This window comes from Cydia pomonella, chromosome 21 (genome assembly GCF_033807575.1).
Source record: "Cydia pomonella isolate Wapato2018A chromosome 21, ilCydPomo1, whole genome shotgun sequence".
NCBI classification, from domain to species: Eukaryota; Metazoa; Arthropoda; class Insecta; order Lepidoptera; family Tortricidae; genus Cydia; species Cydia pomonella.
In genome coordinates, this window is record NC_084723.1 from 6,131,981 (window position 1) to 6,155,117 (window position 23,137).

General features: G+C 37.9%; 1 protein-coding gene across 3 annotated transcripts in view; it reads left to right on the plus strand.

Moving 5' to 3' along the window:
• LOC133529696 (inositol polyphosphate-5-phosphatase A) overlaps nt 1-23,137 on the plus strand; it is a 44,529-nt gene that overhangs the window by 4,180 nt on the left and 17,212 nt on the right. For all 3 annotated transcript variants that reach the window (XM_061867476.1, XM_061867474.1, XM_061867475.1), the window contains exons 2-6: nt 10,321-10,551; nt 15,466-15,633; nt 17,121-17,246; nt 20,518-20,646; nt 22,615-22,773. In XM_061867476.1, coding sequence (XP_061723460.1) covers nt 10,321-10,551; nt 15,466-15,633; nt 17,121-17,246; nt 20,518-20,646; nt 22,615-22,773 — 813 coding nt within the window. The remainder of the gene's footprint in view (nt 1-10,320; nt 10,552-15,465; nt 15,634-17,120; nt 17,247-20,517; nt 20,647-22,614; nt 22,774-23,137) is intronic.

Below are 23,137 nucleotides of genomic sequence, written 5' to 3' on the forward strand. Positions count from 1 at the left end.
GGCATGCTGAAAAATCCCGCCGAAAAAGTGATTATGGTATTTTTGTTGTTAAATATGAAATCGCGAAAAAATTTTTTGGTCTCCCGTAGAAAATGTTAAGGTCAAACAGCCATTATTTTTTCGTAAATTTGTAAAAGTTGCTATGTATGACCTGTATATTCACTCCGTAAATTATTGCAGGTGACTAAATAAACACTCTGTATAATATCTTTGTCAACAGATTGCTTACTTAAATATTTAATAAAGACTAGCGTCTACCCGCGACTTTGTCTATGTGAGACGATGATGATAATTGGTTGAAAACTATGTCCTTCTCGGGTCTCAAACTATCTTCATGCCAAGTTTCATATAAATCGGTTCAACGGTTTAAGCGTGAAGAAGATAACAGCCAGAGAGAGTGGCTTTCGAATTTATAATGTTAAAAGGGATAGTAACATATACATATTTATGATTAGACCTTATCTACAGAATAAGTAATAGTATCTACTATCGTACAGAGAAGAAATTTCCCACAAAACCGGAGTTTGACATCGATTCAGGGACGAATCGTGTTGCCCCTTTCTAATGCATGGCACTATTCCTTTCGGCTATTTAGGGTTGTCAAAATTCAAGTCATTCTCTTATCTGTGGCTGTACACGCAAAGGGACGTCAAGTTGTGCCAACCCTAATAATTGCTCGGAGCACTGTTGAGCCGAACGGAGCCGAGTGTGCCCGAAAGGATCAGCCCCCCTGCCTAAACCACCGTCGTATGAAACAGTAAAAAAAAATTCCCGGCTCTGAAAGTGACTCATTGTTTATTGTTATAGGTACGTTTCAGCCCTATAGCGTTTTACTTTCTAAGTAGGTACGGTTTTTTTCTTAACTCCATTTTTCATAAATACTTCGCATAAACCTCGTCACAAATGGGTGCCTTTAATGCCTTGTTTACAATCTACTATTAAGTAAATCGCTACATAAGACCTATGTAGCTTCAAAGTACCAGCCACGTAGTTTATCATAAAAAGCATAGAAATCCCAGAACACTCTTAAGTACCTACTTTAGGAAAGTATATATTTTTGTAAATTGACTAGCTGCCAAGACAGCGTCCTTCTGGAAAGGTAAGGGCGGGCGTTTCTCGGGTTAAAAAGGAAAATAAACGCAAATAAAAGTTTTAAAGCTCTAGAGTGTGACCAAGCTAACTCTGCATGGTATTAGCAATGCTAAAGTGTGGAAATGTAACATTAATGTCCAATTTGTAAGAAAATATGACACTTACATTGTCCCATTCAAATCGGTGAAAAGCTAAAGCAGAGAAACTTTCCATATAGATTTTCGTACAAATTGCTCTCCCGCCCATGATGCCGGTTGTCAGTGTCACTGTGCGAGCTAGACAGCAATATAATAATGTGAGTGCAATAGAGATGCCAACAGGCGGGTCAATGTACGAAAATCTATTTGTATTTGTATCTTCTTTACCTTTAAATAATATAGGACATTATTATTATTATTTAAAACATAAAATATTTTTAATATTGATATGGTCACTATAAGATGTTGGGTTAGCTAATTAAAATATTTTTAATATTGATATGGTCACTATAAGATGTTGGGTTAGCTAATTCCGTAATAACTTAAGACAGAAGGTCCCTTAAGTAAGGACTGAATAAATTAACCGACTTGGTATTACATGGCTCTCACTATTTTTTACGGTAGAAGAACTAAGTTGCGAGACTTGGTTTTTATTACAAGTTATGTTATATTATTTATGCAGTTGTTGTATCTAGAAAACTGGACAAGGAAACACTCAAAATATTTGAGTGTTTCCTTGATTTATACCTTCTTCTTCTTCTTCTTCTTCTTCTTCACTGGCTCAGTGACCCAAACAGGATCTTGGCCTCTGACACAAGAGAGCGCCACTCTGCCCTATCCTGCGCCACTTCACGCCAGTTGGGTATTCCGAGGGCGAACAGGTCTTTTAGGACTTCGTCGCTCCAGCGGTATCTGGGACGCCCAGACGGACGTTTTCCACCCGGGTGCCCCACATACGCTCTTCTCACGGCACGATCCTCTCCCATCCTCTCTAGGTGACCGAGCCAGCGGAGTCGTGTGGCCTTGATTTCGCCAATTATATTGGGCATCGCAACCAGCTCCTCTAGCTCCCTATTCTTTCTACGCCTCCAAGTTCCATCTTCATCTCTGACAGGTCCCAGAATCTTCCGCCAGATTTTCCTCTCCGCCACTAAGAGCTTGCTCTCTTCTTTCTGAGTCAGATTCCAAGCTTCACACCCATACATCAAAATTGGCCTAATTACAGTCTTGTAGACACGAATCTTGGTTGGTCTACTGATCAGCTTTGACACTAAAACTCGATGGAGCGCTGCCGAGCATTTTAAAGCGTTTTGGATTCGTAGATCTATCTCTTCCTCCCTTCGGTTGGTATCAGTTACTGTGCAACCAAGATACCTAAAATGATCCACACCTTTGTAGGTGGTTGCTCCCACTACTAGGTGATTTATACACTAAATACTAATTGTATTCTAAATACTAAATTACTTGATTTATACACTAAATACTAATTGTATTCTAAATTTGAAGCTTCTATGTCAGCTAAAAGTGCCTTAGCTTAGAGTTTTGATGATCGGTCAGTCATTGAGTGTCAAAATTAAGAAACTTTGACTAGATTCTTAAACTACTGGTTCAAATTGAATGCCTGCTTGGTTACTGAAAATTTAGGCTTCTAGTTTTATCCATAACGAAGTTTTAGGGGGTTCGAAAATGGCCTGGACTGCTTCGAGAACAGGATGGAACGGCCGCGCCACTTTTTTGATCGACTTGGGGGTGATCACTGCCGTTTTTGCAAATTTGATACATATCATGAAAGAATAAGGACCAAAGTCAAATGGCGATCTAAAAGTTTTAATCATTTGTCGAAAAATTGCAGTAAATTTTCTGTGGCTACAAAGTTTTCTTTGACAATCCAAATCTATTTCAAATTCTATTATAGACAGTAGTTTGTTCTGAATGCTTCAAAGAAGTCGCAAATGAAACCTATTAAAGTGAATAGAAATAGGTAATATTGCAAGTCCATGGCCTCGTATTAGCATAGATAAAAATCAATGCAAATCTCATGTATTCAGGCGAAGCAAATAAATAGGCTGAAGGTAAACTTATAAAAGTACCTACTTGATTCTTAGGTAAGAACTTTATTTCCTTGAGTTAAAGACTAGTTTTTCTCGGCGGAAAATTTATGTATAATTTGTATCATGATAATTTTCCCTGTACAAGTTCAGAAACGATTAGGGTTTTATTTTTATTTTATAGATGCCTGTTTAGATAGGTTGTTTTGGAGCCTTGTTAGGCGCGTTAAGTATATTAAACACATAATATCTGTATGCTTGCAGGCTTATAAAACTGTATTATAATTTTGAGGTTACTTGCTATTTTCCTTATATGTATTATGATTATGAAATTACGATTTCTTGGGATATATTAACCTATAGTAAGTAAAGTAACCTCAGTTAGGCTGCGTTTCTACCAGAGATATGCGAGGCGTAGCGAGGGATGTGCTTGTTAAGAGCCAATGGAATCACTTCATTGGACAATTTTTATTGGTTCTTACAAACACATTCCTCGCTACGCATCCTCGCATATCTCTGGTGAAAACGCAGCCTTAAGGTTAACTCGTCAGATGACGCTGCGCGCGGTTATACTTAAAGGATTCTTATTAAATTTAGATGTATGGTCCTACCTACCTAGTCCTTAATTGAGCTGATTTTCTAAACTTTTAACCCAAGCGAGGCCGAAGGCCACGCTTAGGCCTTCACTCTCGCTTTCTTTTTGCAGGCCAAATTGTATGGCTCTTGGCTCTCCCACGAAGTAACTAACTCTTCAAGTGGCATATGTAGTTTTTGAGTTATTGGAATTTCGATTTTATTTCAATGAATCAAATTTGAAATTTAAATGACATAATCGCTCGGGAGTCGACGGCCTACCACTCCATGGGCTAATATAAGTAGTTTGCAAATTATTGTACTAAGGTAATGCTTAAAGTATTCGTTTCTTATTGTTAGTCTAGCAGATATGTGTTACCCGCTATTGAATTCCAATAATACTTGTATTATTTATTTATTCATGAAACATATATTATTATATAATATAACTATAAGGAATACCGACGAAGGGAGCGATTTCCGCTCCTTGGCCAATGACGTCAATCGACTTGTTATAAATATGTATACATTTTTCACCGTAATTCATAGAAATAAGATGGAAAATTGTAAACATATTTATGACCTATCTACTAATTTTTTTTTTAAATGACAGCATGCATTCGTTTTCCACACCTGTATACGGATACCACCAGTTTTGACATTGACATATTCTCTCACGTCAACGTAAATTACTTTCTATACATCTCGCTTGCACTAATAAGCGAGTACGAGCGAGATACATAGAAAGTACTCGTAGACGTGAGAGAATATGTGAATGTATGTCAAAACTAGTAGCGGTACTGTACCCTTACCACGAGTCAGTGTCAACACTGACATAAACGCCAACGTACTGACACATAAGTGCGAGCGAGATGTATAGAAAGTTACGTAAACGTTAGCGTATATGTGAGTGTTGACACTCAGTAACTCGTGGTAAGGATACTGGATGTCTGGTGATGGAACTGGGGAAGATAGAATTGGCTACTTGACAGTTTTTTGTAGATAATATCAATGGATATTGATTTTCCTGAGGATCAAATGTCTATATAGGACTCATTGCATTTAAGCAACACAAAGGTCAGAAATGAGAGTTTAAAGTTTGACGCTTGCACTCGACAATTAAAACGCCTCTAACAAAATGATATTGTAATGTGACGTTATATTACATTAGTCTGTCCCAAATGTATGGAAGATCAAGAAAATTGCTATTTTGACTTTGAAATATTGCGTTATAGTTGTCATACAATTTATTTTTCAATAAAATGTAAGGAATCGAATGGTGCCATATTATTGTTTTCTTTTTGAAAACATAAAAACATTTTTTTGAGACTTTGGAGCCTTGTACTACGGCTACGGAGCAGTCCCCATTTAGCCATGCTGATTCCTGGCAGCTATTTATTGATGGATATCTAAGTGGTAGGTATAGGTAACCATATTGAAAATAGTACATTGTGCAACGAGGGGGGTAAGTGAAATTCTGGATAGGAGGGTGATTATGCCGAGGCCGACAGCCGCAGGCTGGAGGGAATTAAAGACCCGAGTTTGCAATATTCTTACCCCCGGAGTTACACACAATGTTTTTCATCACACTTGCGAAGAAAAAACTAAATTTTAAACGAAATAATTCTTAAATACGGTGACATATCAAACATTCGTCCGCCATTTTGTAATTTCTTGACAGGTTAGCATCGAGGGCAAAGACCAATTCGGCATTCAGCCACGATTGAAAATTATGTAAAAATATTTTAAACGGCTGTTAAATCAATCAAATTATTTAATTTTAAACATAAACAAAAATATTAACTTATAAATGTCAGGATTTTAAAAGTACCTAAAACTCATTTATGAAAAGGAATTAATAGGTACTCAACGTTCAAACGACTGGGAAAAGCCAATAACTAAAAGTCACGTCAGACAGTATAATATTATTTTAACACTCATATTAGCCACCAGCGGCGATAAACCTAAATAACGTTATCGGTTATCTCGCAATAACATGGTGTTAGTGATAACTGGTAATTGGAATAAAAATCTATTCACAATAAGCCCGGGTGCTGGCATATGCTCATCTATGTACCTACTAACAGCATTAACGTGTATTTCATCTAGTTCAAATTTGAAGCAAAACAATAAGTGGAATTCAATAGAAATGTCAAATAATGTAAACAAATACGACAGATTTTGTTAGCATTTGACGTATAAACTAAAAGCTTTACGATGGTTGTTTGAATATTAATAATTTTGCATATATTTTAACTTGTAATTGATATAAATAAAAGAGTTGAGTATATAAACTGTTAAATCATAGTTGTCCACAAAAAGTACGAGATTACGAAGAAATGAAGGTCAATTGGTTTGTTTACATTATTTGCCATTGCCCATTTCTACTAAACTCCACTATAGGGCAGCAGACCCTGTCTATTCTATACCCTTCGAATAATATGACTGTTCCTTCCGGTTTCTTGATATGGCTTAATTTAAAACATAATTGAAGAAATAATTTTTTGCCGTATTTTTATTAGCTACTAAAATGCTACATTTCTAAATAAATTAATCTGCTAAATTTCCAAAAAAGTGTTTACAAACATTTAACGTGACAGCTTCTCCTTATAATAAACATTAATTGTAACAGCTAGGGATCTTTATTCGACGCTATGAATATGATTTCTGTACCATTTCGCTCCTCTTCACTGTGACTGAGTCATCATCATCCCGTCCTGGCCGGTTTATCTGCCTCGGCGACTGAGTCTGTACTGGCTAGTGAGAGCGACGATCATGAGCTCTGATGTAGCCTATTTTCGCAGTAAATGTACGGCCACACTCACCGCAAGTCAGCACCCCTCCGACTAAATTGTAGTTTATGGCCGCAGGTGTTCGGGCCTTTAACTCGACGCGCTTCGCGTCGATTTCCACTCGCCTCTGCTCTTCAGAGGCTTGCACTTTTGTACTCACTGTATGCCTCCACTTCGACCAATCGGCTTCGGTGACTGACTATATATACTAATAACCGTAATATGAGATCCCTACCGGCCTTCATGAGATAGGATAGGTATCTAGTTACTTTTTGGAATATGACGTCACGCAGAAAGCGAGAAAGATCACAGACACTGAGCAGTTGAAGATGCGCTATGGTGAAGAAAAAGGTCCTGATAAGTTCAGCATCGTAAACCTAGATAAAACAATCTGCAAGACTCTCAAAAACATCACCTTAAATTTTAAATAAAATGAAGAATTACACCAAGCACCAAATATATAGTTATAAGTACCTATACGCTACACGCTGTACCTACACGCTCGCCTGTCTTCAAAGTTCTACAAATTAGATTGTTTCAGATATTTCCCGAACTTCGAAGGGATCTCAGAGGGCTTTCCTATTTATACTTATTAACCTTGAAGTGTCTTGTGTTTCGTGAAGACATGTCTATTGTTTTACCCAGAACCCTCTCAACAAAGCGTGTACGTACCTACTGTGGGACTGACGTGCCTTTGTTGCGTCCCTTCGTGACGTCACTATGTTTAATACTGCCCTCGCTTGAACGTAATTCGCCTCATGTGGTACAAGTTTATATCGCTGACTGTACTTTTTTTTCCACTGGCAACTCATGGATACAATTCATACAGCCCCAAACACAATTAGGTTGCGTTTGTTTTGTCACATGGCCATGGCCACCTCCTGTCTCCATCCTCAGATCAGCTCCATGTCATCATAATATTGCATTGTCATCCGATTTACATACGTATGCAACATTTCAACTCCCTCGGAAATCGGGTCAAATTTAGCTTATATGCTTTGACCCACACTAATAAACGGACATACAATAGGTACATTTTATAGTGCTTCCTCTCGCATGGTTACTCTAAACTATTACTACTACAACAATCGGGATACTTGCAGGTACTCTGACCTAACCAGTTCGTTACGATGCGTCCTCTTTGACGGCCTCAACCCAAGTGAACGAGCCTGTTCAACTTTACCGTGTCCCCACCACTTGCTAAAACTGCCGTGTTGCCAACAGTATAATGTTATTTTCCCAACTACCCCTGTATTAATCGGGGTAACATAATAATGTTGTCACGGTATAATTATTATTTAACTGCTATCTTAAATGTAATCATGAATAAATCATGACAATACTAACAAAGCAAGTTAAATAAAAAAATTAAAAAGCTTGTAAAAAGTGATCAAGTCCTCCAGTGGCTGAGGCCGGATTCGAACCGGTGTCTTCAGGTTACGCGGCTAACACCCTGGACGTCTAGGCAACTCGGCCACAGCGGTACCCGTCCCGATTTTAGCGAGTGTAAGCAATCATTGAAAGACTTAAGTGTTTTGACCAATAAGGGCGAGCAGTATACACAAATCAAAATACATATTTCAAAATAATTTGTTTTGTTCCCTATGTTATAATTATTGGCTATGTACAATGCATCTTATATGCTGGACACAGGTCTCTCTCACATAAGGTTTGGTATAGAGTCCCCCACCGCTATAATATAACAGATTGTGGACTTCTCACATTCGTACCTACCTATTTCTTTGTTTATGAACGAAGTCATGGAGCCTAACTATTTCAGACTAAACTTTGCTATTAGGATATTACGTCCGACACCCCCTGCTGCGAAAAACTGAAATAGAAATATCTTTATCTCCCTCTATCGCTCGAATATGCAAGAACGATGGAAAGCAGGTAACGAACAACGAACATTCTAATTTCGTTTTTCGCGCTAGGCTTTCAGGTTGTTTACACTCGCGCGCGCGTATATGAGCCTACCGCGAACACCAAAGTTCGCAAATTGCGGGCATCTCTCTCTTTTGCTCCGATTAAGGTAATTAGTGTATGACAGAGAAAAATGCCCGCAATTTGCGAACTTTGGTGTTCGCGGTAGGCCCTCTGGACGTTTGTGGAACCACGTCATCCACATGCTTGCTTCATTCAACCCTTTCGGTGCTAAGCTCTTGAGGCTCTTGGTGTGCAATTGCGTTGCGGCTCTTTCAATTCTCTAGTTAATAACATTTAGTTTACGCAGGATTATTATTATGTAATCTTCACCTAGGTATTGGCTGTTTTATTTCTAAATGTGGCTACGTATTTTTTATGCACTGTAAAAGTTTTATTTACTTGCGAAAGAGCCATTGAGGCCTACACAGAATATTTCTTTGAATTCTGTCAGGAAAAATTACCATGGTAATTGGTAAAGACGCTCGGTTCGGTAAGCGATGTTAACAGCTCCAGGCTTTTAGTTGATTTGTATTCGTGCGATGCGCGCTCCATATTCCAAGCTGGCTTGACGGAAACAATGACGTCTGTCATTAAAGGCCGATACACACTGATCGAGTATTTATACAGCACGGTCCCCACGTAGACCGTTTCGGACATAAAAAAAGTCAGATCGTATCAAGAGTAACCTAAATCGATGAGTAATATTATGAAAGCGAAATAATAAATATGTCAGCGTCGTAGCAAGTTGAATTCCTTGATCTCTACTCATCGGTAGTCTTAAATCTTAATTACACCCATTTTTTTTTTTATTCCTACATTTGCACGTCTCTGAACAGTATCGTAGCTATAACAGTACATAGCTCTCGAAATTAATTAGGTTACCTCTGTCGGCTGTGTTCGATAACATTGCTGCATTCCATGCTGTATCAATGTATATGATCGTTTGAAATCTCCAGTGGATGAGGTTGTTTTATTTGTCAATAAATTTTACTTTGGAAATGACTCCATTTGAAAACATCTCATACGTGCATTTCATTGATGGGTGCACGGTTATTTACTGTTATTTTCCTTATTATTGTATATGCAGGTTTTACTGGAATGAGCCTGCAATTTGTAGGAAAAAAATCTTTATATTTATAAATGAGTTTATTTATACATCAGCAAATTCTTAAGGATAATATGAAATCTCTTAAGTGTAAATACTTAGACTGATTTGTGGTATTTCTGATTTTATTTTGTGTTCGTTCGAGAAGGAATGTAAACTCAGATTTTTTTTTGAAACTTAAGTACTTAAAATGTATCTTTTACCGTATCTTTGTTTGATCCTATGGTCGACTGTTAGGGAATCTAATTCCGTTATTTGTAGGTAACATTTTTGCATTTTGTGCAATAGAATTTAATTGCGTTATTCATAACTTTAAAATTGAATTTGTATATGTGCCTTTGAAAAATAAATGAAAAAAAAAAATAAAAAAAATAAACGTCTGTCAAGTCGGTTAAATTTTTGTTATACTATGAATTATCTGAGATGAGTTTTCGGTCTCAAACCCTAAGCTGTTTAACAAAACTATTTTTTTCGTTAGTGAGAAAGATCAAGCCAATTTGAAGACAATTTTAGCGTCCTACTTATGTGGTTCAAATAATGCATGTTTGAGCCATATGTGTAGAAGGCTAAAATTGCATTTTAATCGGGCTTGATCCTTCTCACTAATGAGAAATAAGGTAGCACAGCGGTGCACAAAAGAAATAATGCCTTTTGTTTAACAGCTTAGGGTTTGAGGCTAAAGAATCATTTAAGATAATTCATACTATAATCGTTTGTATCTATGCCTATTCATAATATTTACATTATGTTTGTTAAAAAGAGCAAATTTAATAGAAGTTTAATGCATTTTTCATTGTTGTCCACAGCCATCCGTGATGCTCCCGATATGGACCTCCGAGTTCCTCCAAGCCGTCTCTCGCATGGACCCGAAGTTCATAGCCCTCCATCTCCAGGAAGTCGGTGGCAAGGCCTACGAGAAGTCCATGCAGTACGTGAAGGACTTCGTGCAGAGGCTGTGTGACTGTCCGGAGTTGCGGCTGTATGACAAGATCAGGATATTCCTCGATGAGGATTTTAGTTCCCCGGAGAAATTTACGGTAAGGCCATAGGATGTTTTTAAATGTGTTTTAAATGACAGACATCCCGCCAAAGGTGCCGTTGGAACAGACATCTTTATCAAACATGTTAGGACAGGAAAGCTATTAAAAAGTCTCTAACAAGTATCGACGATTAACTAACATAATATGAACCTCCAAGTTCCTCTAAGCTTCTCGCGCAAGGACCCGAAGCTCATCGGCCTCCATCTTCGGGAAGTCGGCGGCAAGGCCTACAAGAAGTCCATGCAGTACATGAAGGACTCCGTATAGAGTTCGGCTGTGGGACGAGATCAGGATATTCGTCGGTGAAAATTTTAGTTCTCCAGAGAAATTAACGGTATGTACGAGTCATCAACAGTACATGTTATGTATGAGTTGTTATGAGATTAGAAGCAGGGGAAAGCTTAGAAATCCTTATCTCGGCCAAGAAGAAAGACCGCAGCGTATGAAATCAAAAGGCTGATTCTAAAGAGAGGATTACTTATCTACAAGAGAAAGAGAAAGGCAATTATCGTCACTCGTACGAGGGTTTGGCTATAATCCCCAGCATAGTGCAATGACGATATTTTAAAAAGACTCGGTTCACATAAAATCGAGAGCCGTTGGGGCTAAAAGGTACTTAACAAATGTAAAATATGTAAATGTTTCACCTTCGAAAGTTCACATTTCTGCCTAGTCTCTTAGTTCCCCCGCCATTTCGCCTATAGCAATAACTGTTGTGAGATATAAGTTATTGAGTGCGACCACATATCAAATTAGCGTGGGAAAATCCCCGATAACATGGACAGACGTTCTGCAGTGGAGTGGATAAGGGCGGTAGACGGCCAGGCGTTGTGGTTTAAGGTATGACTAACGGCCCGTTTCGGGTGGTCTTAGGTATAATATTAATGAGTTAATTGGTCGCTTATACGCTTATTTAAAAGGAATATAAGGAAATTTCCATAGAAACTGACCCGTGTTCATTGCTCGTTAAGTGAGTGTTCTCGTACATATACATATTACCTACATAGTAGAAAGTTATTTCAGCCAGCAGTAAAACTGGTTTATGTTTGTTTTGATTGTGGAATCGAAGTAACTATTTGAGTAATCCTGTAAATCGATGTGCTTTAACGGAAAATCGATCTTATTCCACGTTTACAGGGTTTAAATTCCAATATTAGTACGTATGCAGTCAGCGAATAAAATATTTATAGCATAATCACTGCATTGACGTAAATTTAACCACAAAACCAATTTATTGTTTTTTCGTATACACTTCAGAGCAATGAATGACTCGTTTTTTTGCTCCTCGGTGTAATAAATACCGAAGCTGCTACTCACCCGATGTTGTTTCCGTTTTGTGGAAATCTGTTTTTGCTTCTTAAGAAAAGACGTAGAAGATCCGGTACCGTAGTTTCCTAGTCTTTGTGAAATAGGACTTCCCTCTTCTAGTTGAGGAAAATAAACACCTTTTAAACTTATTACCTTTTATATACTATACCTCAGAAACTGGCATAGTTCGGTGGTCCATAAAGTAAAGTAACGTAAAGTCCATTGCGTCACAAAAAAGGCTTAAAAATAAAAAGGGTTAAAAATAGTGTTCGTAGGAACTCAAGTCTTTTGAGTCTGAATTTGAAGAACTCTACTCGTTTTTGCGAGATTCGGCGCTTAAAAAACTTCTGAGTCCTTTAAGTCCCGAGGCGAGTCTTTTATTGAGTCTTTTTTAAGAGCAACTCAATAGGACTCGAGCCTCCGAATAAACTCCGTCAACAATGTAATAGGTTTTACCTAAATTACAGCAAAGAAATTATGCGTTATGGTATGATTGAAATTTTGCAAACAAAAAAATTTAGAGTTCTCTGAAAAGGACTCAAGTCTACAAAATACTCTGGTCTCTAACAAGTTGAAAATAACTCTAGTTTAGACTTAATTATATGAGTCTGAAAAACTGAGTCGAGTTCCAAACAGAGGACTCAAAGAACTCGAGTCTACCAATACTAGTTATTAATCATTTATTTTTCTTGTCACCCGTTGCCATTGGTTACGTTCTCTTAGAGACCTCTCTTAAACCCCTGTTTTTTTCGTATCTATATTAACCAATTATGCATTTTTGTGGTAGTTAAAATCAGAAAGGTCTATAATCAGTCCTCTACTAAGCATATTAGCAGAACGGGGTACGGTATTTCTTCGAACAAATTGTTCTGCTGTGGTCCCCTGATTGACCGGGCATAATAACAAACAAAAAGCTGGTCCACCCCGAAATTATTTTGGTGACTGTAAATGCGACGTTTATTAAGACGTTGTGTGTGTGTGGAATTAGAGTCGGACCATGCTAATTTTTCATGCCTAAGTGTTCTGAGATCCTTGTGCCTTACTCTATGTGCGTCGTAGTAGAACTAACCCAGTGGTGGGCAAACTTTTTTCATGGGGGCCAGAAAATTTAAAAAAATCCGAGGAGGGCCGGAACTGCAGTATAAATACATTTTGATTTGAAACCGTTATCTCTCGAGCTATATACTAATTATTTCGAAGGACCGGCGGCGAGCCGGATGAAAGCCTTGCGCCGGCCGTAGTTTGCCCACCACTGAACTAACCTATTGGCTCACTCCCCTTTGCCTCGCCTGGCTCACCTATACAACAAGCATGCTAATAATGTCCCTTTGGATGTGTTTCACGACAGTGAAGCCTCATTTAAAAACAAATTATTATCTGTTGACAACCTCAGCTAGCTCGGCTAACTTAGTTACTTTTGTGTGGAAATTTTATTGTTAGTATTAAGTAAGTGTTTTGTCAGTTAGTTTGTACTTATTCATATTTATATTAAGCTCTTATTCTGAATCTTAATAAATAATGCATGCTGTGATTGCCTTTAAGTGGGGGATCAATTATAAATGTGCTCTTTTAGTATGTAAATTATAGTATGTGAATTGTATCTTCTGTTGGTGATCCTAATAAACAAATAAATAAACAAATAAACAGATACGTGTGATGGTAGGTGGACAAAATGTTAACGGATAGGTGGCCGGGCGAAAGAAGCGACCGGGTTCCGATAGCTGGTTGGATGGCATTTCGCAAGATCGTTTGGCACTCCTGGATGAACCTAGTTCAGAGAGCCTTCCGGGAAACACGAAAATCTAAATTTCGTTACCTGTCTCTCTATTGTTCTAATATGCAAGAGTAATAGAGAGTCAGATAACGAAATATCGATTTTCGTGTTTCGCGGTATTTTTTCGCCCTCAGGAGGTCCTGAGGACCTGCTCAGGGCGACAGGAGACTAAAATGGTAAAGGGATATGTAATATTCCTCCGGGCGGAAAGTGTCAACTTTGCTCCCGCTGCGCTAAACGAAGTTGCCGCTTTCCGCCTCCGTCGAGCAGAAGAATAGTAGGCGCACCACGGGAGGAAACGTAGGAGGACATCCCGTCGCGCGTTTTTGCGACTCTCCCCTTCGGCTCGAGTAACAATTTTACACGCGGCACGCAATTTCCTACTTTTCCTCCCTTGTGACACAAATAACTATGTACCTATATGTATTCATTGTCACTGCCAATGCCAAGTTAGAATTACCTACAAAATTAGCTTGGTCGGAGTAGCTTCGGCACACAGTGAATTCCAAGACATTTCATAACTTCGTGATTACTTTAATACATGTTACATGTCATGACGACCGGTCTGGCCTAGTGGGTAGTGACCCTGCCTACGAAGCTGATGGTCCTGGGTTCAAATCCTGGTAAGGGCATTTATTCGTGTGATGAGCATGGATATTTGTTCCTGAGTCATGGGTGTTTTCTATGTATTTAAGTATTTATAAATATTTATATATAATATATATCGTTGTCTAAGTACCCTCAACACAAGCCTTATTGAGCTTACTGTGGGACTCAGTCAATTTGTGTAATAATGTCCTGTAATATTTATTTATTTATTTATTTATGTTAATGACGTCAACAGCGAGAAAACCTTCATGACGTACATAAATATTAATTCATGGTGCAGATAATTAACTGTTAATAGTAATAATAGATGTCATTATAGATATCGCGTGCAAGCGTGTGGGAAAATCGATGGCGTAGATATGTTTGAAAGGCTATGGGAAAATAAACAAAACTATTATGGTAAATAACTATCATGGGGAACACCTACGTGAGTTATAATCACACAGAAATACAGGTTCTCTACTATTTACGAAAGTTAAGGGTAATGGGACCTAGTAGGTTAGTAATTTATGAATGTATTCATTTTGCTTTCGATGTCTGGATGTTGTCCTCTACAGGTAACAATTCTTAACCGATTCTCGCGAAATTTTGTGACCAGATTCTACGATTGAATAGTTTTTTTGTCAATCCAGTTATTAGATTTTTTTCTAAATACGGAAAATGTCATTAAAGACTTAAGCGCCAATAGCGTCTATCGCGCTTAAGACCATTGTGAGTTCGCTGTGGTAACGACTAAACAAACTGTAAGTATTTTTCACTATTACATTTTCTAAGCTTAACGCGCGATCTACATCTCACAGAGCCACTAGTTTAGTTCATAATGGTTGGGTAAATAGAAATAATGGTTTCCTTTTGCGAAATCCGTTAATTGCGATTCTCTTTCATTTGCGAGTTATTATATAAGTTAATTCTATCAAGCGATCGCTTGGTTTGGGACATGAAGCAGGGTGCTCACTGCTCAAAGTGAGCGTTCGGCTCAAAGGCGTAAGGTACTTTACTGACCTCTAATTTGACAGCTAATATACAGTCGCCATCAGATATATCAGCCAAGGTGCTCACAAATATCTGAACACGCCTCTATTGTCAAGGCGCCAGAGTGCGTGTTCAGATATTTTTGAGCACCTCCGCCGCTCCGATATATCTGATGGCGACTGTACCTAATCGTTACAATTCTTTGCTTTTTACCACGAAACAGTTTTTAACTTTTCTTTTGTCAACAGGCACTCGGAAACATGTACTTCGCGCACTCGTCTCTCACCGACCTGAAGATCTGGGACTTCGAGCAGAAAGCCTACGTGGAGGCGACTGGGAAGGAGGTTCACAGCGGCAATATCGAGAAGGTCACTACTAAGGAGAAGACCAAGTTTCCGCAGCATTTCTTTCCTGAGGTATGGAATTAACGATCTAGGTAGGTTTATCCACCCTTCCATAGCCTTCCCTTCTAATCAATAAATCAATAGATTTCCAGTTTGCACCCTTAAAGGAGCCCACGGTACGCCTTGTCAACCTAAAACCGATAATTGGTGGAATTCACTAGTTTATACTATACTGTAGACTAAGCCTTATTAGAGTTATTTAGAAAGAAGAAGAAGAAGAAAGAAAATACATTTATTTAACGCCACAACACATTACATTTGGAAAAAAGAAGAACATACAGAGAAAGAAAAACATTGGACGCTAAAATAGGATCCCCATCATCCCCACTCAGCATAATGCCGCGGCAATCCGTGGCGCTGGTTTTCAGTGGGGACCTGACTTAAAACTATGATAGTGGCGGCACATACGTCAACGCAACAGAAAACAGACAATAACAAAACAAACATAAAAAGGAACAAAAAAAATAAAAGCAATTATACATACTACCAAAAACATATTTGCAACTGTACATTACTAAGATTGAAATTGAAAACACTTATATTATTATAAAAATTTGATACGTAAGAAAAAAACTGTAACCCAACAAAAAATAATAATAATTAAAACTACATACAAAACAATTTTCGTATTTACATTAAATCCGTCCGTTGATAAAAAAAAAACCCAACCCAAGGAATTGTACAAAACAAAACAAATTTAGGATTAGTTCGGTTTTCTCAAGATGTTTTCCATCATCGAAAAGCGCCCAGTAAATATTAAAACCGACCGGTATAGTATAAATGATTTTTTTTACGTCATCGTTTCAACCCGGGATTCAAATCCATTGATCTCCAGTTTCGAAAACGCGTGCTTAACCTCTAAACTACCAGCTTCTTCTTGAAGCTTGCTTTCTTCTTCTTCTCTGTCGTTTCGCTCTTGGCAGAGCGGTCGTGGTCACGTTGAGGCGCCCTCATCGGTAGTAGAGGCGGACACAACTCTTCGCACGATCTCGCGCCATCTCTCCCTTTCGGTAGACTGTCTGGCACAGTCAGATACGCGGTGTCCAACTGCGGATTTTATTGGGTCAGTCCAGCGCATAGGTGACCTGCCGCGCGATCTGGCTCCCTCCAATCTTCCCTGATGTTGTTATCTCGCCCAGAGACACGTCCAAAGTATTGCAGTATGCGCGACTGTATTACGGTCAATAAACGCTGTGTGATGCCGAGCTCCTGGAGTATGGACAGTGGACACGTTGGTGTGGAAGTCCATCCACGATATACCAAGGATTTTCCTTCAGCACCACATCTCAAAGGCATCTTCCCTTTTTCCAACCCGCGCACCGTCCACGTCTCTGCCGCGTGAAGAAAAATGGGAAATATATTCGCAAGAGCCTGACCTTAGTGACTTTGGTAATGTGGGGATTCCTCCATATTTTCTTTAATTTATCCGTGCTTAGGCCCTTACAAATAGGGGTTATGATTACATTACCATTAATGGGAGTGTTATTGTTTGTCCACAGTGTAAGTGGTCCCGAAAAGGCTTTCTTCGTACACGGTGGTTGATTCGCGGCACTGCTGTAGAATTCGTGAACATACATCTCTTCCACGATGCTTCAAATCTGCTTGCGCTGCAGCCATTTCCTTCGGTAAGTAGATTGTACTCGAACGACGATTGTAGTCGAGTTATCGACGTGAACTATACCTGGCATTTGTTTAACGTAAAAACTATGGGTTCATAAGCAGTCATCGTTTGACACAATAAAAAAGAGTACAAGTTTATAAACGTGCGGCAATGCGCAAGACTTTAAAAGCACTGGAGCCCATTTGGTGGTGATCGATATGTGCCAGATTTGCACGAAACACTAAGCTCCGAACGAAACATTGAATAAAACTTTACATCGATAGATTTAAATTTATTGACGCCAATGACCGTAGGTCCTACGCTGAAGACGGATTAATCTATCACAGACCACAGAGCAACATAGACATTGTGCATATTGAAATAAAATTAAATGTGGATGAGGTAGTTCTCCGATACTTAGGAAAATCAGATAATGTACATAATATTTGTACCAGATTTTCTGAAACTTTTACTAAGGAAATTTTATGTATTAAACATACATGTGATGTTAAATTCTTGGTTCGTGACTCTTATGTTAATAAAATTGATTTGTCTTTTAGATATAAAAAAGTGTCTGCAATTGATGTTGAAAAGATTATTAGTAATTTAAACTCAAAAAAGGCACCAGGCATTGACAAAATAAGAATAAAAGATATTAAATACATTAGGAAGCAATTGTGTCCCATTCTGGCTAAATTCATCAATTTGTGTGTGATAAAAAGCGTTTATCCAGAAAACCTGAAAAAATCTTATATAAGACCAATTTATAAAAATGGAAATCATTTGGATTATACAAACTACAGGCCTATCGCAATCCTGTCAGTAATTAATAAAATTGTCGAGAAGGTGGTTGTCGGACAAGTATCAGGTTTTCTGGAGAAACATAACATACTCACGGACTCGCAGCACGGGTTCAGGAAAGGTAGAAGTACGGGGTCGGCTCTGGCACAATTTTCAGATGAAATCAATAGCCGCCTAAACGAAGGTAAACAGGTACTTGCGCTTTTTATTGACTACAAAAAGGCATTTGATACCCTGGACCATGAAGTGCTTCTGCAGGCGATGCGAGAATGTGGCATTGACGGCCCCGTCAATGACTGGTTCCGCAGCTACCTGGCGGGCAGGACCATACGCACGAGCATCGCCGGCACCACGGGCGCGGAGTGTGACGTCACGCTCGGGGTGCCGACCGGCTCGGTGTATGGCCCTGTCGGCTACGTGATGCTGGTCAACAGCGTTGTAAACGTTATAAAGAAATGCAAGGTATACATGTATGCGGACGATATGTGCCTACTATATTCGCATGCAGATATATCGGAAGCTCACAGGTGTATTCAAAGCGACTTTGACGAGATTACTAAATGGGCCCACGATAACGGAATAATTATAAACATATCAAAAACGAAAAGTATGCACATATATTCCCCATACAACCGCAGAGCTAAGTCGGTCAATTATAACGAGGTAGGTGTGATAGGACACGGATACGATTGCCTGCACAACCGAAAGGATAACAAATGCAACTGTGAACCGCTAGAATACGTAAACACTTATAAGTATCTAGGTATGCATATTGATCACAACTTTAATTGGAAAACACACATCAATGTGGTTTGTTCAAAATTACGCTCAGTGATGGGCAAAATGTACTACTTACATAAATTAATTAGTAAAAAAACTATGCTTGTAGTATATTATGCACTAGCGGAATCAGTGATATGTTATGGACTTAATGTATATGGCAGAACCTTCCAAACGTATATTGAGGAAATTAAAAAGCTACAGATACGATCACTCAAATACTTATTGGACAGCAAAACTAAAAATAATCTGAAAGGCGTCTATGAAAAACTTTATAAAATGTATAAAATATTACCTGTGACTCAAAGAGTACAATATTTGATAGCTATAGATAATTACTATAATAATAAATATAAAGTGTTTAAGAAAAGCAGATATAGAACAAAGAATATTAGAATAAGGAAATATGTACAACATTTTGTCAAAAACTATTATGGTAGAAGAACAGATAAATTTTTGGTCCCAAAAATATATAATGATATAGAATGGTTAAGAGAGGAAAATAAATATAGCATAATGGAAGTAAAGAACAAATTAAAAAAAATACTTTTAGATAATTTACCTTGACCTCAGCTACCGTGTATTATTATTATTATTAGACTTGTTGTTTTTGCATAGTCTATCTTCTTGTAAAATTATGTACTTGTATAATTTAGGGCATGTAAGCATAGAATGATAGCAACTTAATCCCTTAACGTGTCATAAAAAAATATAGTTTTAAATTTGAACTCAAATAGCTGTCAATAGAGTAGAAGATTATATCAGCCATATACGAGTATATAGGTTGCATATGCGGTAAGGGGTTAAGTACGGTACCTTTTTAGGTGCATAAAAATGTAAAAAATGAGCGCTGTCTCGCCAACAAACCGCATCAGCAGTTTGGCGAGTAACTTTAAAATTGATTATGTATATGTGCCTTTGAAAAATAAATGAAAAAAAAAAAAAAAAAAAATTGAAAATATTTATTTCAGATTTACAACCATCCATATTTGTTAGTATAACTTAAGAACTAATGTTAATTTTGTACTTAATATAATATTACAACGAAATACCTAATCTATTTTCTAAATTTCAAAAATCCTATAACTTGGCGAATCCAATGCGCCAGTATAGGATTCTCAAACCTGTCAGGAATTACCTCCAGAATGCTGTTGGTACTGCCCCTAAGCCTGCCCATCATCGAGACGATTCTCTTTCGTATAACCGCGTGAAAATCGTCTGTATGGGCCTCGACGAACATGCGCGATGCACTACATCATGTGGGCAGCCCCAACAACATTCTGAGTGCATTATTATATTGCACGCGCAGGGCAAAGGCTTTTACAGTACATATGGTGCTATTTTATAGCACTAGTGAGAAAATTAGCATATTACGTTACTGTGTCGAACATTTAAAGGGTCATATGTACTGTAAAACGTTGTACGATACATGTGCGAATAGGTACTCCCTTCGGTCGTGTTTTAATTTATCGCCACTCGTTTCTAATTTCCTATTTTTCGCACTTGTATCGTAATGTACTATTTTCGAATACTTCACTCACAGGCTGCTCGCATATGCATAAAGTTCAATTTCAGTTTTGGCACTTCGGTGACGTGGCGTTTTAGCGACAGCGTTTGTGTTTAACACGGCGTTGAAAAGGTTAAAACTACACAAAGCTAAAGCTGGAAGATAATCCCTATTTGTTTGCAGGTTTACTATAACGTTATTTGTGCAGGTGTACTGCCGGAGCCGGCGGCGCGCGCTCCGCCACACGCTGGGCCACATCCACTCCGACGTGCACGCGGCGCCATACTTCATCTTCGGCGACTTCAACTTTCGAACCGACACCGGAGGCGTCGTCAAGGTACACTACCTTTCCTTAACTTGCGTGGAAATATTGTCTTAAGTTAAGTTATTAAGTTAAGACAGCGGCACGGACGGCTTCCACGTCGTGCTGCGCAAGCGCGTGGCGTCCCTGTGGGCGCGCGTGCAGAGCAGCCCTAACACTCTGTTAAAGGTGGTCGCCGAGAAGATGGACAGTCCTATAATCACCCACTGGATGTCCATGCATGTGAGACAGAATAATAATTTTAATTTAATGTAAGTTAATTAATTAATTATTTTAATGTAGATTTTATTTATATTAAGTAAATTAGATTATAAATTATTCATTATATTTTAAGGAAAACTATGGATAATTATATCCGAAATAAACGATTTCATTTCATTAAGTTCCTGATAATTTATAGACTGCTTAAAATACTTTCACATTGGCCCTACAGGCCCAGGCAGTCAAAGTAAGGGATCGTTGCGTCCGGCATTCTACTTAATTACTACTTTTTCGTAAAATGCATATTTTGGAATACTTGGCCATTACTTTCATTTTCTGTTTTGTGATGGAGTAAGCGGCTTAATTAAGCTATCAAGATATCTTTGTATGAAAATAAGTACTGCGTTAGTATCTTTTTACATTAATGTTGGTCAATATATACCAATTATTTGATTCAGTTACAATTTTGGAATACAATTTTTTTACACGAATTCTATAATTATCATACTTTTTTTCTGGCAGTAGATTAATGGTCATGGAAAAGTGGAACCCACATGCTGTGTTGGAAAAACCCTTTTTTTTAGCCTAATTTTGTGTTCCACTGCTGGGCAACGGCCTCCCCTCACTTCTTCCACTCAACCCTGTCATTCAACCGTTATCATATTTGAAATAAAATAATATATATATATATATATATATATATATATATATATATATATATATATCGCCAACGTCTTCTCGCAGTAGGGCAGTCTTATTCGCTTCGTTTGTCCTTATGTATCATACTCGACTGTCAAATACCTATTTTCCGGTCTCTGTAATAATGTACCATGAATCATGAATTCATGACATTCGTGTGCTTAAGAGCCGCCGCATACAATCGTAGTTACACTCTCATTTTATAGCGAAATGCTAAAATAACATGAAACTTATGAACATTGAAGTAACATGTATATCTATGCGTGAAATTAGTTTTCATTGTTAGAAAATATAAAGAAAATAGAGCGATCAAAAGATTTACATGCAGAAATTATAATCGCCATATTTAATTTGTGTTGAGATTTCTAGCAACGATTTCAGGCATAGACTTCAATGTTCATGCCAAGTTTCATGTTATTCTGGCATGCTGCTATAAAATAAGAGCGTCACTTAATTATATTGTATAAAGACGTGAATTCGGCGGCTTTGTGATGGTGACTCTTAAACTGACATAATTACGTGAATATTCATGAGTCATATATTTATTTGTAAACATAGGTCTTCATAGATCATACAACTGTAAAAAGAAGGTATCACTAGCCATTAGTTAGGTTTACAAATATTGTCCAGATGGTGCATGCATATTAACGAACTTACTGTATACAAATAAAATATAATTTAATTATTAAACCTACTTAATTAATACTCTAAATCAGACAGGTATTCTCCGCGAGCGTCGATCGCTTTCCTAACTAAAAATTTAAACAGACTTTAAATAATCCTATGTCGTCTAATTTAGTAATATTGTTTACAGTACAAATGGTGTTACGTTCCCGCACGCGTGCGGGAATGAGCACTTTCCGTGCATATGTCGAAAGTTTAAACAGCCATATGTACTGTAAAAAGTTGTACGATACACGTGCAAATATTTTATATTTAATTCCTATTTTCTGCACTTGTATCGTATATAACTATTTGCAGTTTGTTATAAAGTTTAGGGGCCATGCCGAAAATACTTTTGGCAAGAAAAGCCGTTTTTATTGTATTGTGTATTTTATTAAATTTGAAATGTCATTTTTTCAGAAAGTGACAGAAGAGCTTACAGCGTGCAGACTTCAGAATGGCAACGCCACAGAGTCGTCAAAACTCCAATATCGAGGGCCTGATGGCAGAATAGTCCTCACAGTAGGCAAGAAGGAATTCGCTCATCAGGACCATCAGAAGATCTTCCGTGAGCCCTGGGTATGTATAAAATCGACAGAAAAATTAGAATTCCAAGTTATTTCAGGATTGCGGCAGCAAAAGATGGCGGTGTAAGACAGGGTTGTATCATACTGTATGCCTAAGCCTAGCCTAAGTCAAAAAATAAAATAAAATAATAATAATATTAGGAGACTCCGCTCTCGTGGTTTGATCACCGTTGCCGGCAGTACTGTAGATTAGCTTTTTTTATAATATGTTTATGTCATTATATGTATTTCGTATTTTTTTGTATCGGCTTTTTGTTTTTATATTTCATAACCATACTATGTCACTATTCATAATATAGTATAATAATGCGAAAAATACAATGTATTTTACTCGTAAAAAACTTGAACTTGCGAAA